The sequence below is a fragment of the Lycium barbarum genome, chromosome 11, assembly GCF_019175385.1.
Source record: "Lycium barbarum isolate Lr01 chromosome 11, ASM1917538v2, whole genome shotgun sequence".
Classification (NCBI taxonomy): domain Eukaryota; kingdom Viridiplantae; phylum Streptophyta; class Magnoliopsida; order Solanales; family Solanaceae; genus Lycium; species Lycium barbarum.
In genome coordinates, this window is record NC_083347.1 from 14,656,525 (window position 1) to 14,676,843 (window position 20,319).

The 20,319-nt window shown below is 43.6% G+C and overlaps 1 protein-coding gene, 1 non-coding gene and 1 pseudogene across 2 annotated transcripts; 2 read left to right on the forward strand and 1 right to left on the reverse strand.

Moving 5' to 3' along the window:
• Positions 1-571: 571 nt before the first annotated feature.
• On the reverse strand, positions 572-6,698 carry LOC132617695 (tetraspanin-19). Its single transcript, XM_060332761.1, has 6 exons — positions 6,312-6,698; positions 3,917-4,016; positions 2,437-2,517; positions 2,156-2,260; positions 1,180-1,377; positions 572-1,075 (listed from the first exon to the last, which is right to left on the reverse strand). Exons 1-6 carry the CDS (start codon positions 6,482-6,484, stop codon positions 1,064-1,066), a joined length of 669 nt encoding a protein of 222 aa, XP_060188744.1. The 5' UTR covers positions 6,485-6,698; the 3' UTR covers positions 572-1,063.
• A 319-nt stretch (positions 6,699-7,017) lies between these two features.
• LOC132619460 (zinc finger CCCH domain-containing protein 1-like) lies at positions 7,018-19,936 on the forward strand (annotated as a pseudogene).
• Positions 7,433-7,505, forward strand: TRNAV-UAC (transfer RNA valine (anticodon UAC)). The gene has a single exon. It is a non-coding gene; the product is annotated as a tRNA-Val (tRNA).
• Positions 19,937-20,319: the final 383 nt, after the last annotated feature.

Sequence of the window (20,319 nt, forward strand, 5' to 3'; positions counted from 1 at the left end):
TGTACCAAGCAAATTATCACAGAACTGGAAAGATCCTATCTTTGAGCCCTAATGGGCAAGCAATGATTTCAGTCAATAATTATGAACAGTGCACAAGTATTACATGCCAAATCAGTAGTATTCTCAGTTTACCACTTTTAGCCATAGAATCAAAGGTGAGTCTTTTGAAGTGAGTGGTATAGCCCTCCATAGGATGAAAGTTGGGTCTTTTCATTTTTCAAGTGCTTTCAGGTTCAACAGTAAAACACACACAAAGAAAAAGAAAAAACAAGGGGAGGGTGGGGGTTGGGTTAGTCTTTGAAAGAACTTTACTCACAGCCGGCTAGGCATTTACATTAGCTGATGGATATATGACATATCCTAGATAGATTTGTTTAACTTAACCACGATTAAGTAGTATTCATTCTCACTTAATCATAAAAAAGTAATGTCGTTTAAAATAAATACCAGGCGCGGATAAATACCTAGTATCTTTACAAATTAGAACATTTTATACTCTTGATGAAAGTGCTTTGTTGAATATACTAATCTTACTAGACTTGCAATCATAGCAAAAAGGAAACACCAACGGTAAGTAGTACTTCAGAAGATCTAAACGGTCTCCTCTTTTACTTATAATAACAAGTATGATTGATTGTTAGTCCACAATAGGGACAAACAAATAAGTAATACTGCAAAAGAATGCAACAGTCTCCACTAGTGACAAGTGTAATTGATTGTTCCTCCACTATACCTAGCAAGAGAATGATTAGATTTCTTTTGTTTTTTCATCCCTAATAGTTTTACTGCTGTACTTTACTCCCTGTCCTCGTAAGTTTCATGATTCTACTATTATACATAAAAGCAACTGAAGTAGACGTTTCGAACTCTTGCATTATCACATTGTACAACAAGTGTAAGAGGTATATGGACCCAGAATATACGAGAACTGCACATGTTTACATGAATTCTACTACAGGTCGGAAGCAAGCGAATCCCACCTTCAACTTCACACATATTTTGCACAATGCAATAATTGTATTGCAAATTCAGTTCTTGCCGATTGACCAACTAAACTTGGAGCTCATCTGCTTGCCTGCACATTAAATACAAACCAATAAAATCAGATATCAAGCAAAATATCTTTCGAACAGAGAACATAAATGGCTTTTTCCTGTGAATCTGCAGAGAATTGCCTACCTTGCTGTTAATTCTGATATTCCAAGCATCATTCTTAGGTGCATACATAGGGTCGCCAACAACATAAGAAGGTGAAGGAACATAACTCTTCAATAGTGGGACTCTGTCGGGAACATACTCATCATCGCTCTCATAGTAATACCTTTCCTGATGTGGTCCTAGAGCTTTAAGGATCATTGCCAATAATATAGTTAGACCCTGCACGTGGAAAGATATCAGCAAATAAGCAAGAATAAGATGCAAGGATCTCTCGAAAGAGACCTTCTCAAGATATTACAGAGTTCATATTTGGAGAGAGTAGAAGAAAGGGCTGAAAGGACTTCAACCCTTGATGTGAGATTTTATAGCCACTTGGACAAATGAGATGAGCGAAATAAGCTTCTATGGTACCCCAAACAAAGAAAATTTCATCAGATAGTATAAAGAGCGGGAAAGTGCACTAAACCACTAAGACCTAACGACAACAACAACATATCCAGTGTATTCCCACAAGTGGGGTCTGGGGAGGGTAGGATGTACGCAGAACTTACCCCTACCTTTGTGGGGTAGGACTAGGGAGGCTGTTTCTGGTAGACCCTCGGCTCGAGAAAACCACTAAGACCTATTACAAAGAAAATCCAACAGATACACATTCTGGTCTAGTAACAAATTCCTTCCACATGAATCCACAATGTTATTATTATCAGGCAAATACACGAAAATGGCTGATAACATCAACTAACCTTCCTTCTCATCAACAGCCTCAAAATATAAGTAACAAAACAATAAAGAAGGCAGAAGACTGGAGTGATGCAGGAATGGTTTAAAAAAGAAGAGCTCGTGAAGTGTAATAATCACTTGGACTGGCTTATCTAACTCATTTCACACAGCAATGTGTGCTAATGATAAATCATACAAATGGGGCTAATATTGCCAAATAAAAATGGGAAATAATTTATCATAGTATTGTAGTATATGAGTGTGGAAGGAGACAGACCTGCACAGTCACTACTGACAAGCCAATCCATTTACAAATGTCAAAGTTCTCTTTCACAAAGTGTTTAAGCTCATCGAAGTTCCCAGTCGTGTCCTCAGGGAAGTCCTGATCAGGTCAAATCAAATAAAAAATCAATATCCAGAAGTTTGTTAAAATCTCTATATACAACAACAAGAAGCCCAGTAGAATCCCACCATGTGGGGTCTGGGGAGGGTAGAATGTAAGTTAAAATTTCTATATCTAAGAACAAAATGTGTGGTGCATGATTTAACTGCATATACCTCTTCCCAGTGTCCGTTGAGGAATACATCTACTGTCACAGCTGCTTCGATCATGAGGAGTAGGAAGACAAAAACCATGTACTATACCACTTAAGGAGAAACATCACTGTGTTAATGGAATATTCAATCAACGATGCAGGTCTAATATCAACTTACACAAGAAACAGAGACCATACAGTATATGGAGCATTACGCAACTAAACTGTAGAATCTTAAAGTAAAAAGACCACCTCGGATTTACCACTGCAGGTTGAATAATAATAAGGGCATTTATCTTAATCATAATAGTGACATCCATCCAAGTCCTAGAAGCAGAGTCCAAGTAATGAAGCTTCCGCGGTGCAAAAGGACACACACGCACACACACATATATATATAGATATATCTAACAAGGTGGCAAAAATAGGGACACCTTATGCATCTCATAGAAAGCAAAGAAGAAAGCTCACTTGGGGAGAGAGCCTAGCAATCATTAAGAATGAACATTAATTCTAATTTTTTGCACATGGTCAATTGAAAATGAGTCACTTTGTGTGGCCTCCTTCCCTAACTCAACACGAAGGTGCTTAAAATCTTTTAAAATAGCTCCACCAATCAGTACAGATCATTGACAACGTTTTAAGTGGATGCTTATGATGCTAATATAGCATAAAGTCTATCAACCTCAACATTTAGATAAAGGCAGCAAAAGTAAACCAAGAAAATCCATTGGTAGATATACTACATATCATCTGGGGGCTGGGGCTATAGTTTCACATCCCAAAATGGAAAACACGGTCTCTCTGCTAAGCCTTAACCCATAGTAGGGGCATTTCAGTGATAGGACTTTTTTTTTTCCAGATGATCCTATTAGGTCAAATACCCAAATACAAACTCCCATGTCCATTCTGACTAATAGGTGGATGCCAAACAGGTTTAATCTTTAGTTCATTATTCCAACAGCACCAGTGCAGAAGCATTCAAGAAAATACTTCCTGTCCTATCCCCCTTAATCACAGGCGTTGAAATTATATCAAGAGCGCAAACGAAATAGAAATAGGAGTCATAAGCACAGTGATAATTGTTGTTATCGAAAATCACGTTAATAAACAAAACTCTAAGTCACATTCTAGCAGCATTGAAATACGTAAACAAGAGTATTGTTTCTTCACGTTAGCAGAGCAAGAAGATTCTGCAGTCCAAGCTAGATGTAGTATCAACACAATTTCCTCCTAAAAGATGAAGACAGTAAAAAGTTCTCCATAGGTCTGCTCATCTTCTGCTGAACCACTAGTTAATTACTATAGAGTAGGATGAAGAATGTCCAGGCAACTTTCTCAAAACACACTCATCTCTACTCTAACCCCACCCCCCACCCTCACCCCGCACCCCCACACACCAACCCCCACCCCAAAGAAAAAAACATTGAAGGCAGCTGAAAAGACAAGAATCTCATTCCAATAACCTACATCAATAAAAAGTGAAGTAATCAAAAGGATACAATATACAAGCAACAGCCATTAGCAGTCTCTGCAGCAATGTGACCTGAGCAAGTGACTACGGACAAAGTTATTCCAAGACCAAGTGTTGCGTAAATGAACCTGCATTAGACAAAGTTGTGTTACCAAATTTTCAAAACAAGATTGAAATCAGAAATTAACATCCAATTTCAAAATTAAAGCAGAAATTTGAAAGCTTATGAAACATAAGAATATTAAAATCTTGACAATTATCATTCTCAACACGTCCATATGAGTGTGTGAAATTCTACCATCCAATATAAAGAAGCACCATTATTTTACTACTGAACCAAAATAAAAAGATAACAAAGAAAAAGAAAAGGTCTGGGTGGTCTGTACTTTCTACTTCCATCAATCAGTCTATTTCTTTTTTAAGTGCTTCCATGCATCAAGCAGTCCATTTCTTTTTTAAGTGCTTGCATCAAGCATTCCATTTATGATGCATAAAACGGATATCCTCATATCTATTGTTTAACGGTAATAAATGATCAAAGCATAGTTGGTCCTAGACCATTGTAAAGATAGTTTAAGTATAACCAATGGTGTGTCCTACTGCCACCTATACTATTAGGAGGACGCAAGCACTTGGCTGAATAATGGAGCCGTGCAAACTAGTGTATGGCCCCAAGTCCGCTATGATTTAAAAAAGAAAAAAAAAGTCTTACTGTAATGGATCCTATGAGTACTTGGATACAGAGAATCCACATAGCTGACCAACCATTTGGGGATCGGACACAGTTAATTGAACATGACTCCCGGAAATGAACTTCAACAACAACAATAATATACCCAGTGTAATCCCACAAAGTGGGATCTACAGAGGGTAGAGTGTACCCAGACCTCACCCCTATCTCGGTAGGTAGAGAGGTTGTTTCCGATAGACCCTTAGCCAGGGGCAGAGCTAGTAAGGATGAGTCCCTTTTGGCGAAAAATTACACTGTACATACAAGGTGAAAATTATTTTTTATGTATATATAGTAGATGTTGAACCCCTTGGCTTCCTCGTTTCTCTGCTTCTTTATATTTTTGGAACCCCTGAGTTAAAATTCTGGCTCCGCCACTATAGATAACTTCCATCTTGAAAGTTTTGTGGCGTTTTTATAAGATATCCACGATTTCTCTCTATTTGTAATTTAATACAATGATTCGTGTTTCGAACAGGCATGAGTACAGCTAGGGGTGGGCATGGTACGGTATGGTACGGTATTTGAAACTTCGGTTCGGTAACTTCGGTTCGGTTTTTAAAAATACGATACCATTACCATACCAAATTAATTCGGTACGGTTCGGTATTTTTAAGTTCGGTTTTGGTATTTCACGGTACGGTAATTCGGTAACCATAGTTTATTTGACTTCGACTTACATATATACTCATGTAATAAAGGATTATGGCTTCGAGATTTCTCAATTATATTAAACTAACACCATACACAAATAGACGTATTTAATAGAAAGTACAAGCAATTTTCTTCGTTAATCAATTGCACAACGGACATTTGAATCACGATAGAGTAGTCAAAGTTTCAAAGTCTAAACAACATTAGCCAAAATTAAGCATAATCTTCGGTCCTAAACAATTTTACACCAAAAATTTCATTCAGCAGTAGAGAGAATAGGCCATTTCCACCATTTCAAGTCTTAATGTATTGGAAAAATAGCAGAGACAAATTAAAGGCTGCTTCTAGGCCTCAGCATATGTGAAAGACTAAAAGCATGAAAATATTGGATAAAAAGTTAGCTTTGATGGTACAATTTTCTATTAGATACAAATTGGCATTAAATGAGATGTGATGTAATTTTTTATACGAAAACTAGTCTATATATTTAGCAGTAGTAAATATAATATATATGGATTGTATATATGTAGTATAAACTTCGGTATGGTATACGGTATTTCGGTATCCATTTTATAAATACCAAATACCATACCGAATACCAAAGAAAATTTAAATTCATACCAAATACCATAATACTAAAACCGCGGTATTAAAAACTTCGGTATCGGTATGGTATTCGGTATATACCATACCGTACCACCCCTAAGTACAGCATTTATAGGATAACTTCCATCTTGAAAGTTTTGTGGCGTTTTTATAAGATATCCTGCCCTCAGCTCAAGAAAAAGCATTTCAAAGCAGTTCAGGAAAAACAATATAGAATTGAAGAAGCCATGGCAAATAATACAGAACGCATGACAACAAAGTATGCTTGGAAAAAGGAAAAACAAAAGAACAGTAACTACAACAAAATAATAAGGTAATCGAAGTACAAATTAACATTCAAAAATCCCCTTTTTTTTTCTTAAAAAAAGACACATAGATTGCCCCACCATCACGTAAAGTAACTAACTTTCATGTCAAAGAAAAAAAAAATTACCATGGGGCAGGGCTATCAGGGCCAAAGAAAGGTGGAGGATAAGGAGCCATGTGTTTATGCCAAGCCCTAAACATCCAAAGTGCGTATAAAATCATGGCAATCCCTACCATTCCAATCAACGAATTAACCACCTTCAATAATGATTGCATGCAACTCGTCGCCATCCTCGACATTTTTTTCGATTGAAAATCCTAACCCTATATTGAATTTAGGGTTTTTTGAAAGGTTAGGGTTGTTGGAGTTGGTGAAGATGACGATGAGTTGGAAAAATTTGAAAGAATTTTGTGCTTCGATTTTTCACCGAATACCGATTGAGCTGACGTCGCTATCGATTGTCCGTATTTCAAGCAATAAACTGGGACAGTTGGCGTGTTTGAAAATTTTCAAGAAAATGTTCAGTAGTCTGTTTGGATGGGCAAAAAAAAAAAAAGTAATTTATAAGTTATTTTCAGCTTATAAGTTATTTTAGATAAGCTAGGCTAAACAGATCTAATTATTTTTTTAGATTTATTTTAAGTATAAAATGATTTATAATATGAACAGTCAAATACTCAAAAAAGTTAAAAATAACTTATAAGCGATTTTCAGCAATTTATAAGCCAACCCAAACGGGCTCCAGGTCCATGTGAATATGAAAGGGGGAAAATGGAAAATGGTTATATTATTCAATTTCAATTAGCTAATAATTTATTCAATTATTTTTTTAATGGTATGGTCAGTGTTTTGACAGTTTGAATATGGTGGAAATGATTGTATCAGACGGTTCCTTCCATATTCAGAGTTGTATAGATCAACTGATTAGAAAGGTCATGAAATCTTAGTTGTAGTATTCTAATTGATTTTTACATATTTTTGTTATTTTAACTTAAAAATAAGTGTTTAATTTTTTTTTAATTAATTCAAATGCTATAAAAGTACTTAAAAGCACCTAAAATAAGTCTATCCAAACAGGCTCATAGTTTGTTAAATGAAGTTTCGTTAATGCAAGAGCATTTTTTTGGTACATAAAATGCCATCAAGGAACTTTTGTACCCACAAATTCTTTCGAGAAAAAAAGGTTATTCCCCCTAAGATACCTCGAAATGGTAGGTAAAGGAATCATGGCAACTTCATAACAAGAAGTTGCTGTGGTGTAGTGGTTATCACGTTAGTCTTACACACTAAAGGTCCCCAGTTCGATCCTGGGCAGCAACATATTATGTTGCATTTTTTGCGATTTTAAATTTCACCTGCTCAAGACCAATTTCCCTTTTTGCTTCCTATTTTTTAAGGTTGGTACTTACCTTCTTCTCTCTAGTTTACAAGTTTTCTTGGAAATCGTAATTTTTCATTTCTCCACGTATGAATAAATTAAATTATTCTTTCAAGTTTTTTGAATTCTTTCTAATTGGTCTTACGGCTATAGAGAATTCAAAATATTCCAATGTGTGATTCAAACTATGTATGTCGAAAGCTTAAAGTCTCGTATGCAATTTTTTCAAAAAATCATCAAGGGGAAAAGGTATTAGAAATCATCCCACGGTTGAAGAAGGGGAGAATAAAGATATAGAAGGTGAAGTTCAATCATATACACCAAGAAAAAACTCGCAGGTGTTGATAAGAAGTTACATTTTTTTACTGGAACTTTCAAAGTGTAATAAGGCTAATCCAATGTGGATTCAAAAGCCGTTATTTTTTTTTTCTTTTCATTTTGAGTCCTCAAAGAAAATTCAAATTCAAAATGATAGTAGAGCAACATTAATTTTATAAACTGAGACCAAGTTCTCTGAAGATACAATTGGGTCATTCGGGAAAGAGCTTTGAAGCTGGAATAGGAGGCAAAAGGAAAATGCTAGACAAGAGATGTTGAAAAATTGTACAAGAGTATTGTTTACCCCCGATTTGGTAACCAATTGAATTTGTATGTGGATATAGGATATGTGCTTGGGCCTAAATATTGATTACAAAGATTGGATAAGAACGCTTTTTAATACACAAATAAGGAGCATAAATACCGGCTGTTTACACATATGACGAGTTGATTGAAGAGGTTCAACAAGAATCGGATGTATATATATATATATATATATATGTTGTGTTACAAATGCTCTTGAAAGTAAAAGAAGAATCAACCCCCTTAAGGGAGGAGGGGGCACTCTATTTATACTAATGAGCCCATGGGCCTCCTCCAATGTGGGTTTAATAAAATAGTAATAAAAGGGGACAGCCCCTGCACGGGTTTGGTGAGATTTGACTGACGGCGCCGTCTGACACACGCACAGTTGGCAGCTGACCATGATGTGACACCACTGACGCGTCCTAGCAACGGTCGCATCGGACCAACGGACTCACGGACACCGGACCAACGGTGATGAGACACCGAGGAGAGATCCCGAACCCTCGGCGGCTTAAAGACCGGGTCAGATGGCGCTTCCACTCGGCAGCGATCAAAGTGCTTATCCGGGAAGGTGATGTCCTCGTACGAACTCTCGCCCCTTTTCTCTCTCCGATCCATAGTTGCCCCGGATTTACCCGTATCCGGTTTTTTACCGTATACAGATAGCCCCCACGCTTCCCGGACCAACGATCCATCGGAGTGACGGGAAGTGAATGAATCATACATCCGACTGTCCGGACGACCTATCCTTATCTCCTTATTTTGGCGGGAATGGGTGCGTCATGTCTTCCCCTTTGCCGGCCACGTGTCTTATTCCGGATGGTCCGTTCCTGTCAACCGCCTCTTGCACGTCGTTTCACGTCGCTTCACATTAATGACTTGACACGCGGCGATCCTCGATTGTCCATCCTTGATAACCGTTCCCTTCCTTATGCCTATATAAAGCCCCTTATTCCCTCATTTTTTCACTTTTTTCGATCTGTCCTCTCTTTTCCTCTTCCCTCTGCGTTCCAGATCCGTCCTTTCTGTTACAAATTTGTTGCCAAATCTTCTTTTGTTTATACGAAAAAAGAAAAGAGGGGATTAACTTTGTCATCGTTCTTGCCAACTGCTCTTTGCTTCTTCAAATCGTTATTTCCTTCGTTTCTTTTGCGTTGTTTCCTAAAATCCTTTTCCTTCCATTCCGTCAACATGTCTGAAACCACTTCTACCGAAGTTCCTTCAGTTTCATCCCCGAGGGCCGAGGTTGTGTCCCCGACCAAACAAAAGAGTAACCCCGAAACTACGACCTCGGATGTTATACCGGCCAAATTTAACTTCAATAAAGACCTGGAGGCGTAAAAGCCCTCTGTCGTCTCGGACCGGGGATATGACGTGAGGAGATATCCTTCCTCCATAACCGAGGATAAACTCAACACGGTCCGGGCAGACTGTGGGTGGCGCACACGCCCGGTAGGGGTTTTTGCACCCGGGCCAGACGAATCCGTTACCGATCACCGGGAAGGGTTCTTGTACGTATACACTTATCCCTTTACCCTTAAGCTCGATCCCCCGGTTGATCCGGTCATACTGGATATGTGCCGGACCTATGGCGTGACTTTGGCTCAGATCGGCCCGATTGTTTGGAGGGTCGTTGCTTGCCTCCGGTTGCTAGCCAACAGAGCTGAGAAAGAATTCTCACTGGGCCACCTAATACGCCTGTACTCCCCAAGGATATTCCGGGGCGGTGTCATAAAACTAACCAAGCGCAGCCGGAACCCGCTTTTCTCGAAGATGGACGAAGATCGGGACAGGGGGTGGCTAGAACGCTACGTCCGGGTAAAAACCGAGGACATAATCCCGGCCGCCCATCTACCTTTTCCGGAGAAGTGGAACGACAAATGTAAGTTCGAACCTTTGAGCCATCGCCCTTACCTGTTCAGTCGCTTATGGTATTGTTATCTCACCGCCCTTTCCTTATTTTTGTAGCAAATGGGTTTGTTCCCCCGGTTATCCGAGATCTGAGTGAGTGGGTCACGACGCTCCTCAACCAGCTTCCCTATGAAGACCAGACTTGGGCCCACTTGTCACGCGGTCGATGGATCGCTCAAAATCATGGTAACTTTCGATTTTCCTTCGATCTTGCTGCATCTTTAGCCATTCGAGGTCGTCAATTTTCTTAACCTGCCAACGTCTTTTATCGTTCAGGTTTGCCGAAGGGCTCGGTGGCATCTAGATCAGAGTCGGGGGCCGCTTCCCCTGCACCGGCGTCCGCGTTTGATACGGCGGGTTCCTCCCGTGTTCTTGCCGAAGCCACCAAAAGAAAACGGCCCTCAGAAAAGGGGGAGCCGTCTAAACGAAAGAAGGCAAGAAGCGTTGCCCGGCCCCAGAGAGAGGAAACGGAGCCCGACATCATAGTTCGGAGGGTCAACCCGGCTCCGTCAACAGCCCCAACACCCGAGGATACTGCCTCCGAACTGCCCTTGCCTTCTATCAACGAAGGTATCTTGATTCCCGTTCTTCCTTCAGGTGCGGAAGAAATCCTTTCCCCGGCTCCTCTTCGGTCGGTTGACTTTGTCGATATTTTAGGTGAAACTTCCTCGGAAGATACTCCCCTGCAGAGGAGTAAAGGAGCCGGGGAAACGGCTGTCACTGCAACCGATAAAAGGACCATTCCAGTTTCGGAGACCGAAGCCCCCATTCAGGCTCGTCCATCGCCCGACCATGAACCTGTTTCTACTCCGGAACCCCCGGTCCTTGCCCGGAACATCGGGTCTATGCCAAGCTCGTCTACCCCCGCCCCGAGGATTGAAGACTTTGAAGATATGTTTTCAACTACTCCTCCTGCTACCGGTGAAGCTGCGGGTTTTGGCCATCTTCCAATTCCTCGGGTCACGAGGTCGGCCCACCGACAGTCAGAATCCGGCTCTAGAGACAACCTGGTGACTATCTTCCCAGCCCCGAGCGTAGAACCAAGAAGGACCAGATCGGCCGTAATCACCGTCCCCGAGGATTGTGGCTTTCTATCGAGTCTGGTAGGAGTAGACAGTTATTTGCGTCCTCTCGTCTCTGACTCGGACAAGCGAAAAATGACCGGGGTCACCTGGCAGTGTCTTATGAACGAAGGGATGCACGCGGGCAACCGGGTAAGGCTCTCGGCCATCTTTCTATATCAATAGACCTTATGCTTATTTCGTTTGATTCCTTATGTTTGCTTTCTTTGCAGAGTGTAGTACTGGCAAACGAAGCCTTCATTCGTGCCCAACACGAGATGGATGATCTTCGAGGCCAGCTAGATGCCCAAGGCCGAGAAACGGAGAAATACAAGCATCTCCTCCGAGAGAAGGATGAAGAGTTGGGTCGGGCCGCCGTTCTTGCCAACCTTCGTCCCGAGCTTGATGCGGCCAAGGACGAAAATCGTCGTTTGAAAAATGAGTTGGCCGCCATGACTGATTATAACCGAAGCCTCGAGGCTGAGAAGATTTGTCTTAGCCGAGACAAAGCTCAATTTTCGTCAAGGCTGGATGAGCTGGAGACCACCGTGTCCCAACTCCGGGGGGAACTTGATTTGGTGAAAGCCGATGCAACGAGCTTAGCCGGGAGGAACCGGCTACTGGAATCATATACCGCTCTATATAAAGAACGCATGAAAGTTTTCGAAGAGAAAGCCGAGGAGCGGTCTCGGATTAGTGAGGGCTTAAAAGCCGAGCTGGAGGAGGCGGTGAGTGCCAACGATGTTCTTAAGGCCGAGCTAGAAGCTGCTGTCCATATGAGGACTATTGCAGTGGCGGGTCGGTCCGAGCTGGAGACTAAGTTGGCTAAAGTTGAGGCCGATTTGGAGGAAGCCTGGAAAGGCGTGGAAACGGCCGAGGCTCATACTGCCATTGTCGCCGAGTATGAGAAGTGGAAGTCTCGGTGACTCACCCTCGAAGAAGCCGATCGCGGATTCTCTGATCTTCCGGCCCTGATAAACCAGGCCAAAGAGATGGAGGAGGAGGCAAACCATGCCCTCGGGTCCGACTCGGATGATTCCGAACGAACCGAGTCCGATCATTCTGCCTCTAGCCATGCCGAGTAGCATAGGATTTTTTGATGTAAACGTACTCTTTTGATGTAAATGTACTCTTTATAAAAGTATCCTTTGCGTATATGAAAGTTGCACTCCTCTTGTGTCTTCGTTTGAGTGCTTGTTTTTATTTTACCTTGAACTATTGGTCCGTTTTTCGGAAGAGATTATCCGTAGTCATTGATTAATTCTGCCCGCGGGACTTACCAAATGTTTTGTGGGCTTCGGACCTTTCCGTGCCCATGATAGGGGCTTCTCTAGGACCGGCGTTTTTCATGGCCGGTTTGTGATGACCTCATTGGCCTTGTCTAATATCGGCCATAGTGTCCGGTACAGGGCGTATTAATTGAGCAATGCCGAAAATACGGTCATTGTAATGGTTTCTGTATTGCAAGTGTTTGTACATATGAGAATTTTCATTTCTTGTATCTTTGCCGTAGCAAACACTAAATGGGACACGATTCATTATGATCGTTTGGTCCTTACATCGGAGGCTATGGACGGTGGCCGGGCCTTAGTTTTGCCGTAGCAATTGTTGAATGGGACACGATTTATTATGATCGTTTGGTCCTTACATCGAAGGAGGTGGCCAGTGGCCGGCCTCTGTTTTTGCCGTGGCAAATGATGAGCTTTTTTTTTTTTTTTTTTTTTTTTTTATCGTTTCATGCTCCGATGTGGGTACTGTGCCCTCTTAACACTTGTCCGAGCTTCGAGGTCGGGTGAGTGTTACTAAGCCCCCACTCGGAAGATGTAACCTCGGATACCCGAGTTCTGGCCCTTTATCTTCGTCGCGTAGCACGTTGTACTTGTTGCCTCGTTAAAAACCTCGTCGGAAAACCCATTTTGGGACAAAACCGCACTAAGGAAAAGAGTGCAACACTTGCTTTCAGTCCTAAATTTTATTTTTGTGCCGCCCTCGATTTCCTGTAAAAAAAAGGCAGCATGGTTATCAAAAGGTATATATGAGAGGATCATACCTTAGCAATAGTATCTTTTTATGTGGGCTATGTTCCAATTGTTGCGCAGGCATTGCCCATCCATGGACTCCAGCTGGTATGATCCTTTGCCCGTTACACCGGTCACCTTGTACGGTCCTTCCCAGTTCGGTCCTAGCTTTCCCTCGTTTGGGTTCTTTGTATGCAAAGTAACTTTTCGAAGTACCAAGTCCCCAACTCGAAAATGCCGAAAGTTGGCTCTCCGATTGTGGTATCTTTCCGTTCTCTGCTTTTGGGTCGCAATTCGGACCAATGTTCTTTCACGCATCTCATCGGCGAGGTTGAGTCTTACGGCCATGGCCTCCCCGTTTAATTCCTCGGTTGTATACCTGAACCGGAGATTCGGTTCGCCAACCTCGACGGGGATAAGGGCTTCGGCCCCGTACACCAATGAGAAAGGGGTCTCGCCCGTGCTAGACTTGGCCGTGGTTCGGTACGCCCACAGCACCTCGGGTAATACTTCTCTCCAATGATGCTTTGATGCTTCTAGCCTTTTCCTTAGGTTTTGAATTATTGTTTTGTTTGTGGATTCCGCTTGTCCGTTTGCACATGGGTGATATGGGGTCGACACAATCTTCTTGATCTTCAACCCTTCAAGAAAACTGTTGACTTTGCTACCCACGAACTGAGGACCGTTATCACAAGTTATTTCGGCCGGAATGCCAAAACGGCAGACGATGTGATCCCAAATGAAGTCGATAACCTCCTTTTCTCTGATTTTTTCAAAGGCCTGTGCTTCGACCCACTTAGAAAAATAGTCAGTCATAAATAAGATAAAGCGTGCCTTACCTGGTGCCCGGGGTAACGGGCCCACGATGTCCATCCCCCACTTCATGAACGGCCATGGTGAGACCGCCGAATGCAGCAACTCCCCGGGCCGGTGAACCATCGGGGCATGCCTCTGACACCCGTCACACTTTCGGACAAAGTTTCTCGTGTCTTCATCCATCTGATTCCAGTAATACCCGGCTCTGATAAGCTTTCGGACCAGAGCTTCCGCACCGGAGTGGTTGCCACAGGTTCCTTCATGTACTTCTCTCATCACATACTCCGTTTCCCCAGGGCCCAAACATTTAGCCAAAGGTCCGTGGAAAGAGCGTCAGTATAATTGGCCATCCACTAAGCAAAAACGGGCTGCCTTTGTTCGTAACGAACGTGACTCCTTTGGGTCGCTTGGGAGCTTATCATCACGCAAGTAATCAATGTATTTGTTGCGCCAATCCCAAGTCAAACCTGTTGAATATACCTCGGCGTGTCCGCTTTCTATGGCCGTGTTTGATAGTAGCACCGTTGACCCGACCCCTTCGACCGCATATCCCAAATTTGCTGATGCATCGGCCTCGCAGTTCTGTTCTCTTGGTATATGCTGCATGGTCCATTTTTTAAATCGGTGAAGCACCACTTGGGTTTTCTCGAGGTACCTCTGCATCCGTTCGTCCTTGACTTCAAATGTGCCATTCACCTGGTTTGTGACCAGAAGCGAGTCGCACTTTGCCTCGATAGTTTCTGCCCCCATGCTCCGAGCCAATTCCAAACCTGCAATCATAGCCTCATACTCGGCTTCATTGTTAGTCAATTTGGCAGTTTTGATGGACTGTCGGATGACATCACCGGCCGGGGCCCTAAGGACAATACCAAGCCCGGAACCTTTAAGGTTCGAGGCCCCGTCCGTATGCAGAGACCAAATGCCCGTGGCCCTTCTTGAGGTTAGTAGGAATTCTTTTTCGACCTCGGGGACCATGGCCGGGGCGAAGTCTGCTACGAACTCGGCCAAGATTTGGGATTTGATGGTCGTTCGGGGTCTGTATTCGAGGTCGTAACCGCTAACCTCTACAGCCCACTTCGTTAGCCTACCCGACAACTCTGGTTTATGCATGATGTTTTTCAAAGGATAAGTAGTCACTACACATACGGGATGGCTTTGAAAATAAGGTTTAAGCTTTCGGGAGACGCTCACCAGTGCTAATGCCAGCTTCTCCAAATGGGGGTAACGGGTCTCCGCGTCCCCCAATGTTCTACTCACATAATAGATAGGGAATTGCGTACCTGATTCTTCTCGGACCAAAACGCCGCTTACCGCCACTTTGAAGACAGCTAGATATAGAAATAGTGTCTCACCCGCCTTCGGCGTGTGCAGTAGAGGGGGGCTAGACAAGTATTTCTTCAAATCCTGTAGAGCTTCTTGACACTCGGGTGTCCAGACAAAATCGTTCTTCTTCCTGAGCAAGGAGAAGAACCGGTGACTCCTGTCCGAGGATCTCGATATGAAGCGACTTAGCGCTGCGATTCTCCCGGTGAGTCTCTGAACCCCCTTTATGTTGTTCACCACCTCGATATCTTCGATGGCTTTGATCTTGTCCGGGTTGATTTCGATCCCTCGGTTTGACACCATGAAACCCAGGAATCTGCCAGATCTTACACCGAAGGCACACTTCTCCGGGTTGAGCTTCATGTTGTATTTGCGAAGCACATCGAAGGTTTCCTGCAAATGCTTTAAATGGTCCTCTGTTTCCAGGGACTTAACAACCATATCGTCAACGTAAACTTCCATTGTTTTCCCTATTTGTTCTTCGAACATTCCATTAACTAGGCGTTGGTAAGTTGCACCGGCATTTTTTAATCCAAAAGGCATGACATTATAATAGTAGGTCCCGTACCGGGTGATGAAAGATGTTTTCTCTTGGTCCTCTGGGTACATCCGGATCTGGTTATACCCGGAGTAAGCGTCGAGAAAACTCAACATCTCGTGCCCGGCCGTTGCATCGATCATTCTATCGATGTGGGGCAACGAAAACGAGTCCTTCGGACATGCCTTGTTTAAATCTTTGAAATCAACACACATTCGAAATTTGTTACCTTTTTTGGGTACTACCACAACGTTAGCCAGCCACTCCGGGTATTTCACTTCCCGTATGGAGCCTATTTTCAAAAGTTTTGTTACCTCGTCCTTCACGAATGCGTGTTTAGCCTCCGCCATGGGCCTTCTTTTCTTCTTTACCGGAGCAAACCTCCCGTCCAGGCTGAGCTTGTGAGTTGCTATGTCTGGTGATATACCTGTCATATCTATATGCGACCATGCAAAGCAATCGACATTAGCACGGAGGAATTCAATTAATTGACGCCTGAGCTCCGGGGTGAGCCCCGTGCCCAGGTATACCTTTCTTTCTGGGAGATATTCGAACAGGATGACCTGCTCCAGCTCCTCCACTGTCGACTGGGTTGCATCCGAGTCATCCGGCATGACGAACGATCTGGGTACCTCGTAATCTTCCTCTTCATGCACCGGGTTAAACCCAGCGCACTTTGATTGCTATTTGGGAACTTCTCCTCCTATTGCACATTTCTCTTCCGGCCCCTTGGGCCGATGTGCCACTTCCTCTACTGCGAACATTTCCCTTTGCAGCGAGCTGCTCGCCTCGGATGGTTTTCACTCCCTCCGGCGTGGGGAACTTCAACAGCTGGTGTAGTGTTGAAGGCACGGCCCTCATGTTATGTATCCAAGGTCTGCCCAATAGGGCATTATATTTCATGTCACCCTCGATCACGTAGAACACCGTTTGCTGAATGGTGCCACCCACATTTACAGGCAGTGAGATTTCCCCCTTCGTGGTTTCGCTTGCCATATTGAACCCACCTAACACCCGGGCCACTGGTACGATCTGACCGAGCAGTCCCATCTGTTCAACCACCCTCCATCGGATGATGTTGGCCGAGCTACCCGGGTCAACCAAAACGCGTTTGACCTTAGTTTTAAAGACCAGTATAGAGATTACCAATGCATCATTGTGGGGTTGGATGATGCCCTCTGCGTCTTCATCATTAAAGACGATAGATCCCTCGGTCGAATGATCTCGAGTGCGCTTTTCACGGACAATAGAAATCTTTGTCCGTTTCATTACCGGCCCTCGAGGGGCATCAGTGCCCCCCACTATCATGTTGATCGTATGTTGGGGTTCAACAGGCTCGGGCATTTGATAAGATTCTCTTTCCTTATAGTGATTTTTGGCCCGCTCGCTCAGCAGATCTCGGAGGTGACCATTTTTCAATAGCCGGGCTACCTCATCTCTCAATTGGCGGCAATCTTCAGTTCGATGACCGTGGGTCCCGTGATATTCGCACACTACACTTGGATCTCGCTGACCCGGGTCCGTCCTCAATGGTTTAGGCCACCTTACATCGGGTATACGTCCAATAGCCGAGACAAGTCCCGAAGTACTAACGTTGAAGTTGTACTCCGAAATTTTTGGAGAAACTTTATTGCTGGCGGAGCTTCCGGTGTCGCTTCTAAACGAGAGTCCCCGACTGTTAGACGGGCGTTCAACCCGCTTGCTGCCCCGACCCGAGAAATGGCTCGGACTCTCTATTGCCTTTTCCGACCTGAAATTTTGCTTCTCCGTATAGGGATATGGCCAAAACCTCTCTTTCAATGATTCGGACTTGCCTTCATATCCCTTCCTCGGTACCTCGAAACCTCTATTTACTTTGGTCCTTACCGGAGGGAGCTCGAATTGATCATCCTCCACCCTGACCTTCGACTCATACCTGTTGTGGACGTCGGCCCAAGTTACGGCCTCGTATTCTAACAAATTCTCTTTCAGTTTGGCCGAGGCCACCGAACTCAGCATGTTGAGTCCTTTTGTGAAGGCCTGTGCGGCCCATTCTTCTGGCACCGGAGGGAGCTCCATACGTTCCCTCTGGAACCGGGTGACGAATTCCCGTAGCAGCTCATCGTCCCTTTGGGTTATCCGGAAGATATCAGCCTTACGGGCTTGCACCTTTATCGCTCCGGCATGTGCCTTTACGAACGCATCAGCGAGCATTTCAAAAGAAGTGATCGAATGTTTGGGTAAATGGTCATACCACGTCAATGCCCCCTTCGACAGGGTTTCCCCAAATTTCTTTAACAACACCGACTCGATCTCATCTTCTTACGTATCATTGCCTTTTATGGCACAAGAATATGAGGTCACATGCTCGTGTGGGTCTGTGGTGCCGTCATACTTCTGTATGTCGGGCATTTTGAACCTCTTCGGGATCAGTTTCGGGGCCGCACTTGGCGGGAAAGGCCTTTGGATGTACCTCTTCGAATTCGGCCCTTTCAGTAGAGGTGGAGCCCCCGGTATCTGGTCCACGCGAGAATTGTACGTCTCGACCCTCTTCTCGGTCGAATCCACCCGTTTTGCCAAGGTCTCGAGCATTTTTAGGACCTCAGTTGAGGAGCCGGCTCCGGAGCCGTCGCTCTCGATCATTTGTTCTCCGTTTCTTCCGGTTTCAACCGTACCTTTTGACTTTACCGGCCCTGCTTCACCCTTTCCGCTCTGCAGTTGAGCTATCGCTAGCCCTTGCTCGGCGATTGCCGCCCTTTGTTCCTGCAGCATTTCAAAGATCAAACGCAAGCTAACGCCGTCGTTTGGCGCGTCTGGCTCTCTCCGGACCCTATCCCGGGATAACGTAATGGAATGGTGAGTGTTTAGAGGATCGGTTGCCGGCGGAACGGCATTCTCTTGATCTACGGTGTTTTGCCGGTTAAGTCCTTCCCTTGAATCAACGGGGTTCGGATCAACGGGGTTCGGCAATGCCCGCAGTCCGCTCCCTTCGTTTTCCGCCACTATCTCGGCATTATTGACATGACCGGATTGTTCGACGTCAGCCATTTGGACCGTTTTCACAGAGACGGAGAGGGAGTTTTTGGTTTCGATGAATGTGGTGGAAGTTAAGGCCAAAGACCACTATTATCCTAGCCCCACGGTGGGCGCCAAACTGCTTACCCCCGATTTGGTAACCAATTGAATTTGTATGTGGATATAGGATATGTGCTTGGGCCTAAATATTGATTACAAAGATTGGATAAGAACGCTTTTTAATACACAAATAAGGAGCATAAATACCGGCTGTTTACACATATGACGAGTTGATTGAAGAGGTTCAACAAGAATCGGATGTATATATATATATATATATGTTGTGTTACAAATGCTCTTGAAAGTAAAAGAAGAATCAACCCCCTTAAGGGAGGAGGGGGCACTCTATTTATACTAATGAGCCCATGGGCCTCCTCCAATGTGGGTTTAATAAAATAGTAATAAAAGGGGACAGCCCCTGCACGGGTTTTGTGAGATTTGACTGACGGCGCCGTCTGACACACGCACAGTTGGCAGCTGACCATGATGTGACACCATTGACGCGTCCTAGCAACGGTCGCATCGGACCAACGGACTCACGGACACCGGACCAACGGTGATGAGACACCGGGGAGAGATCCCGAACCCTCGGCGGCTTAAAGACCGGGTCAGATGGCGCTTCCACTCGGCAGCGATCAAAGTGCTTATCCGGGAAGGTGATGTCCTCGTACGAACTCTCGCCCCTTTTCCCTCTCCGATCCATAGTTGCCCCGGATTTACCCGTATCCAGTTTTTTACCGTATACAAGTATGAATCGCTATACTGATTACAAAGCCGGTTTGAGAAAAGAACATACAATTTCTAGTGGGAAATCTAGTGGAACGCATGATCCTCCTAGGACTTGTGCCTCTATGAGAGTTTCAACAAGATTTGATTATCAACCGAATATTTGTAAGGACCATAAAGAAATGAGATATTGTGGATACGAGAACATTCGCAAGTTTATGCATGATCGAGGAGATTATAAGTCGGGTGGCAGAGAGGCAGCTAATAGTAGCAATATAAAGCAATTTGAATATTTTAACTAATGGTTCTCTAGTATCTTTACAATCTATACACCGAACATGTTTTGTTGTAAAATCCTTCCAAAATTCTCTTTATAACACCTCTTAAGTGGTATATTTTTTAATATTTAATTTTTAATTTTAAAATATTAAATTAATCTAATTTATTTAATTTTAAAGATAACTCAAACTACCTTTCAAAAAGTAAAATGTAACAAGTTTTTTAACCAGGAGGGAGTAAAACGGAAAAAGCCAAAAGGGAAAAGAGAAAACTAAGGTTTCTTGTAAATAAAAATAATTTCGGGTGAAAATTTTCACCCTCCAACTTTGCTTTAAAAATTAAACTCCCCCCTCAACTTTGAACAATAGTCATTCTCCTCCCTTTATCCTAATTAGCTTTTTTAAAT